This window comes from Lathyrus oleraceus, chromosome 5, assembly GCF_024323335.1.
Source record: "Lathyrus oleraceus cultivar Zhongwan6 chromosome 5, CAAS_Psat_ZW6_1.0, whole genome shotgun sequence".
NCBI lineage: Eukaryota > Viridiplantae > Streptophyta > Magnoliopsida > Fabales > Fabaceae > Lathyrus > Lathyrus oleraceus.
In genome coordinates this window covers 72,181,182-72,187,996 of record NC_066583.1, presented here as the reverse complement: position 1 = coordinate 72,187,996, position 6,815 = coordinate 72,181,182, and the positions used below count along the sequence as shown (strand labels likewise).

Here is a 6,815-nt window from a genome sequence, read left to right as displayed (position 1 = left end):
CTAACAGAAAACAGAGGACACATTTCAAATGAAACAGAATCCGCTCTTGCTTAACAACTCATGTGTGATTCATAATTACAACTCAATAAAACAAGTCCAATTCAAGTATCAAAAAGATACTTGAATGACTCACAAATAACAATGACAACTAAACCCTAACAAAGACAATTTCCAGCGTTGCTTCGTTTCATTCCTAGGTTTAGAATCGTCCTTTAAATAACCCTAGAAAGCATGGGCTTCAGGCTTGATTAACAGCAAATCCACAAATTACGGCATAATCTTCTGCAGAATTAAATCCAATCATATCAGATGTTTCCTAAAATATTTTGACATCCTTACTTCGGAACTAAGGCAAAGCACAAACTGTCCTTTGCTTTTAAAACATGCATTTCTTGGGCCACACAACTCGTGAAACAAATCTTCAGAGAATATTCAGATATCTCATGATATAAATAAATCTTTCAAGAAACTGAATTAGGGCACACTACGATGTTGAACCAACATGTCAGGACATCTTGTCCAACATCTTGCTAGAATACATGTTTTTTCCAAAATGCAGCCAATCACTACACACCAGACTTAACAATCTGCCCCTTTGGAAATTTTTGGCTAAAACAACCTTTGCATAACCCAACTAGAAAGAGGGTAAAGATTAAATCAATGAGGGGCAATATAAACAACACACAAGCACAAGAAAGAATGATCTTCTCCAAACCAAAAACAACAGAGGCAAGCACAACAAAACAAAAACCTAGCCTCACAACAGAGAGAATTAAACTCTCACACAAAGAATCTTCTTAAGAAAAAAATAAATTCTCCCAGTCAGGATGTCAAGACATTTGATCCGACTTCAATAAGGCTAGCATATCACCATATGCTAGAAAAACACATGCTCCCCCTGAGTAGCAGAGCAGGGGCTAGAGCTACTTCCTCTCCATAAGTACTCCCCCACAAGGGGAATGAGCCATAATAGGGCTATAAAAAAAGACCACAAGAACTACTCCCCCTTTTTATCCAAAAGATTGACAAACATAATCAAAAATAGATATAGCAGAGCAAATAATCAATTAAGTTACAGACCAAGAGCACTAAAAGTGCATAAACATTCAAGGCATAACCCACAAAAAGAAACATCCAGAAGCACAAAATGAACAAAAAACACAGAGGAAATAAAACACATCAGTCTTCATCATTGTTGGTTGTCTCTTCATCATCACTAGCATACAAATCTTCTTCATTAGCATCTTCTTTACTAGCATCTTCTTCACCCGCATTATCACCTTCCAGATTTCCCTCAGCCTCTTCTTCAGACAAATCCTTTATCAGGATCTCAAGCCTGCTCTTCCTTTCAGTACAAACTTTGATAGTATCATCCAAGGTTTTACAAGTGTCTTTTAGTTCAGCAAGGATTCCTTTCCTAGTAGTAGAAATAGTAGGTTTCTTGCCAAATGTCATGACAATATTTGGGACATGTTTCTCCGTGAACAACCTATAATGCAATGACAGGGGATGATCTCTTTTGCAGGCAACATCTGAACTGATCAAAATACTTGGGTGTTGACTTAGTATTACACCATAAATTAATGAGGGAAAAGCTATAAGCATCTTCACAACAAATTAGGTAGCATGATTCATTGTTTGCTCAAAAACATAGGACCCAAAGTCAAAATTTATTTTGGTTCCCACAATATAAATGAACTTACCCAATCTTGTAGCAATGTTGGAAGTATTATTAGTTGGAACCCAATTAACAACTCCAATTCTATGAAGTACGACATACTTCACACTCAAGCAACCTGCTGATAACTTCCCTTTTCTAGGCCATTCCTTTACCTGCTTTGTAGTAATTTCTCTGCAAATGACATTATCAGAAACTTCCACTTCAGCTTGTTCTTCTTCACTTCTGCCAAAAAACCTATTTATGATTTCAGGAGAGAAATCAACACACCTTCCTCTTACATAAGACTTTCTAAACTCTTTACTCCGCTTGTTATCATAATCCTTAGAGATATTCACAATGAATTCTTTAACAAGTATTTTAGAACATTTTCTAAAACTAGTCACACTTTTCATCAACCCAACTTCTTAAATCTGACCCATCACTTCTTTGCACTCAAAGGCATCCTTTCCAAGTTCCCTTTCCAAGGTAAGTCTTCTTTGGTAAACAAATTTCCACTTCTCTACATTCTCCATAGAGTGAAAGGAGATGTTATCAATAGGAAATTCAGGAATATTGGCTGAACTTTCTTCCCATAAGCTTGCTTTCTTGTAGCAGAAACGATGTCTTGAACATCATGTTTGACATCAAAGTAGGAATCACTAGATCCAGATGGGACTTCCTTCCTCTTCAGGGATCTCTTCTTAGTGGTAGGAGTAACAACCTTGCTCCACCTTTTTGTAGGACCAACACTAGTACTTTTCTTGAGGACTTTGGAGGGCTTGCTAGAGGACTCAACAACTTTGCCTTTTATGCTCTTTAACCTCTTAGCTATTCCTGGAGCCAATTTCTTGCCAATGGGCTCATCATCAGAGTCCAGATCATCTACATTCACAATGTCTGTAGATTGATCCTTCTTCTCACCCGAGTTTTCTTCTTTGTCAGACGAATCACCAGAGATGCTATCAGAAATCATCTTTTTCTTCAAATTTTTTAGGGGACTTAGTAACAACATGCTCACTATCAGGCTTTCAATCAGATTTATCAATATGGGTATCAGTTTGGGCCAAGGATGTGGAAACATCCGACATAACAACATTCTTATGTTCAATACCCAAGACTTGAGAAATCAACACGAATATCTTTATCAACATTGTGTCTTTCAGCAACAATCACACTATATTTACTCAAAATCGTAACAAATCTCAGTTTATCAGTATTTTTATATGTTTCAACATTTCTCATAACTTTCGGAACATTATAACTTTTTGCAGAAGCATCAACATTAGGTTCGACATTAATAGGATCAAGGTACAAGCTAGTCATAGAATGAGGCTTCTTGACAGCAGTAGAGGGTTCAAAATTTCTTATATCACTAGCAACCATTTGACCAAACATAGATGAAAATAAAGATTTACTTACTTTAGAAAGCTTGACCTTTTTCGAAGCAGTTGTTCTAGGATTCCTTATAGGGGTTGTATGGCTATGAACAATAGAGAGAGGAACAACATTGTTAATAACTTCAGAATCAGTGTACACAATCCTAGGGTTCAATTTCTCTTTGGTGCGCTTGCTAGGTGTTAAGACAGAAGCTTGAGACATTTTGGAGTTTTGATTTTGAGAGATGAAGTTCAAAGAGAGTGTAGTGAGATGAAGGTAGCCGAGAACGATAATCAACATGTTTCTGAGGGTAGAGTGAGCGATATTGATGACGTATGTAGGATGGCATGTTGGAAACATAAGGAAGGTTTGTAATGATTTCCCTGGAGTTTCGTGCGCCATTAAATGAAGGGAAGAGAAAATATGATTTTCATGCCTCCACACTAGTAATTGCTATAATTCTTCAAACATGCAAACACCCAATTTTCTCGTTAACTTCTCAAACTGATTTGCATCCAATGCTTTAGTGAAAATATCTGCCAGTTATTTCTCAACGGCTACATGCTCAAGAGTAACAATTTTGTCTTCAACAAGATCCCTGATAAAATGATGACAAATATCAATATGCTTAGTCCTCTTATGCTGAATGGGATTCTTAGATATGTTGATAGCACTCATATTATCACAATATAATGTCATGACATCTTGTTGGACATTATATTCCTCTAGCATTTGTTTCATCCAAATTAATTGAGAGCATTTATTTCCTGCTGCAATATATTCAGCCTCAGTAGTAGACAATGACACACAATTTTGCTTCTTGTGAACCAAGATATAAGATTATTTCCCAAGAAGAAACATCCTCCATAAGTGACCTTTCTATCATTAGTACTACCTTCCCTATCTGCATCACAATATCCTATAAGCATGGAATTTGCATGATGAGAATACAACATTCCATAATCACTAGTCCGATTGATGCATTTCAGGATCCTTTTCACTTGAGTAATATGACTTATTTTAGGTTCAGACGGATATCTTGCACACACTCCTACATCAAATGTAATGTCTGGTCCTCTAGCTGTAAGATACATCAAACTACCAATCATACTTTTGTGCAGACTTTGATCCACATCAACACCTTTTTTCATCTTTAGTTAACTTCAAGTGGGTTAATGCAGGTGTCCTTTTGTGACTTGCATATTCCATGCCAAACTTCTTCACTATACTCTTAGCATACTTGCTTTGAGAGGTAAAGATAGTATCATCCATTTGTTTAACTTGAAGACCAAGAAAGTAAGTCAATTCACGAACAAGACTCATCTGAAATTTAGATTGCATCTGCTTGACAAAATGTTGGACCATTTGATTCAACATCCCTCTAAACACAATGTTATCAACATATATTTATGCTATCATGAGTTTACCATGCTATTATTTAACAAACAAGGCCTTGTCTGTTCCTCCTTTCTTGTAGCCACTATTGACAAGGAACTCAGTTAGGCTTTCATGCCAAGCCCTAGGTGCTTGCTTCAACCCATAAAGAGATTTCTTTAGTTTGTAAACATGATCTGGAAAGTTAGGATATATGAACCTCTTGGGTTGTCCAACATACAGTTCTTCATTCAAGTACCCATTTAAGAAAACATTCTTCACATCCATCTGAAATAACTTAAATTTAAGCATACAAGCTACTCCTAAAAACAATCTTATGGACCCAAGGAGAGCAAAAAGAGCAAAAGTATCATCAAAATCAACCCCTTCAGTTTGAGTGTATCTTTGTGCAACAAGTCTAACCTTGTTTCTGGTTACAATTCCCTTTTCATCAGATTTGTTCTTGTAGATCCATTTTGTCCCAATAACATTCATCTCTTTAGGCCTAGGAACTAGCTCCCATACTTCATTCCTTATAAACTTCCCTAGTTCTTCTTGCATAACATTGATCCAGAATTCATCAGTCAAGGCCTCCTTCACATTTTTAGGTTCAAAATTGAGACAAAGCAAGCATTTAATATCACATCTCTGGATCTAATGGTGATCCCTTCATTAAGATTTCCAATAATAAGTTCCTTTGGATGATCTTTCTGAATTCTAATAGAGGGACCTTTGTTGGCTTGATGTTTGTCTGGTTTAGTACATACTAGCTTACTGTTTGACTCAATAATTCCCTTATTTTGAGAAGTATTAGTCTGCTGAGATGATGTTCCAACATCTTCTTTGACATCAGTTCCTTTCTCCGTGATTGTATCATCCACTGCAACATTAATGGATTCCATCATAACTTTGATCCTTGAGTTGAAGACCCTGTAAGCTGTGTTGTTTATAGAGTAACCTAGAAATATTCCTTCATCACTTTTGGGATCCATTTTTCTTCTTTGTTCTCGATCAGCCAAGATGTAACATTTACTTCCAAACATGTGAAAGTATTTGATAGTAGGCTTCCTCCCTTTCCATAATTCATAGAGAGTAGTTGAAGTACCAGTTCTCAGAGTGACCTTATGATGAATATAGCAAGCAATATTCATTGCTTCAACCCAAAATTTGTAGGGTAGTTCCTTAGAATGAAGCATGACTGTAGCTGGTTCTTGTAGAGTCCTATTCTTGCGCTCAACAACTCCATTTTGCTGAAGGATGACGGGAGAAGAGAACTCATTGCGAATACCTTCAATGGAGAAAAAGTCAACAAATTTGCTATTTTCAAATTCCTTGCCATGGTTAATTCTAATCATGACAATTCCGCTTTCCTTCTCTCTTTGGAGCTTTTGACATAAATATTTGAAGACCTCAAAGACATCTGATTTTTCCTTGATGAAGTTCACCCAAGTGAATCTTGAAAAATCATCAACAACAACATATGCGTACCTTTTCCCACCAAGGATCTCAACCTGCATGGGCCCCATTAAATCCATATGAAGAAGTTCTAGAACCTTGAAGTGGTCTAATGTTGCAACTTTGGGTGTGACATCTTGGTTTGCTTCCCAATTTGACAATCACGACATATTTTTCCTTCCTTAATCTTGAGCTTAGGAATACCTCTGATATCTTCTTTGGACACAATCTTCTTCATGCCTTTCAGATGTAAATGTCCAAGTTTTTGGTGCCACAGTTTGACTTCATCTTCTTTGGATACCAAACATGTGGAAGAATAATTAATTTCTTGAGGTGTCCATAAGTAACAATTATCCTTAGACCTGACTCCCCCACCAGAACTTCATTCTTTTCATTAGTGACCAAACATTTAGACTTAGTGAAATTAACTTTAAGACCTTGATTACATAATTGACCGATACTAATCAAATTAGCAGTCATACCTTTTACAAACAAAACATCATAAAGACTCAGAAGTCCTGTACAAGCTAGTCTCCCAACTCCTTTAATTTCACCTTTAGCCCCATCACCAAAAGTAACATAACTGATGGAGTAAGATTTGATGTCCACCAAGAACTTCTTGAACCCTGTCATATGTCTAGAGCATCCACTGTCAAAGTATCTGTCTTCTCTTGCTGAAGCTTTAAGAGAGGTGTGATCTATAAGACTAGTGATAACAGGCTTGAGTATCCACTCCCTTCTAGTTTTAATCACCACTTGATTAGCCCTAAGATGTGTTGGGCGCCATGGATAGCCATACAGTTTGAAGCAAAATGACTTTATATGACCAAAATTTCCATAGTAATGACATCTCCAGTGCAATAGATTGCCTCCAGTTTGAGTACTATGATGCCTGGCATGATGTTGAGGCAAATGATTAGACATCATATGCTCAAGCTCCCTTTTTGGA

At 36.7% G+C, this 6,815-nt stretch overlaps 1 protein-coding gene across 1 annotated transcript; it reads right to left on the bottom strand.

Annotated features, from left to right (window-relative positions):
• Positions 1-1,179: 1,179 nt before the first annotated feature.
• Positions 1,180-2,073, bottom strand: LOC127078802 (uncharacterized). Its single transcript, XM_051019228.1, has 2 exons — positions 1,704-2,073; positions 1,180-1,595 (listed from the first exon to the last, which is right to left on the bottom strand). Exons 1-2 carry the CDS (start codon positions 2,071-2,073, stop codon positions 1,180-1,182), a joined length of 786 nt encoding a protein of 261 aa, XP_050875185.1.
• Between the last annotated feature and the right edge of the window lie 4,742 nt (positions 2,074-6,815).

Excerpts from the sequence above, each read along its gene's own strand:
- LOC127078802 (XM_051019228.1), bottom strand. The coding sequence starts at position 2,073 with ATGAAAAGTGTGACTAGTTTTAGAAAATGTTCTAAAATACTTGTTAAA. Across the intron at positions 1,596-1,703 it reads CAACATTGCTACAAGATTGG|CTTTTCCCTCATTAATTTAT; the intron begins GTAAGTTCATTT and ends AGATGCTTATAG.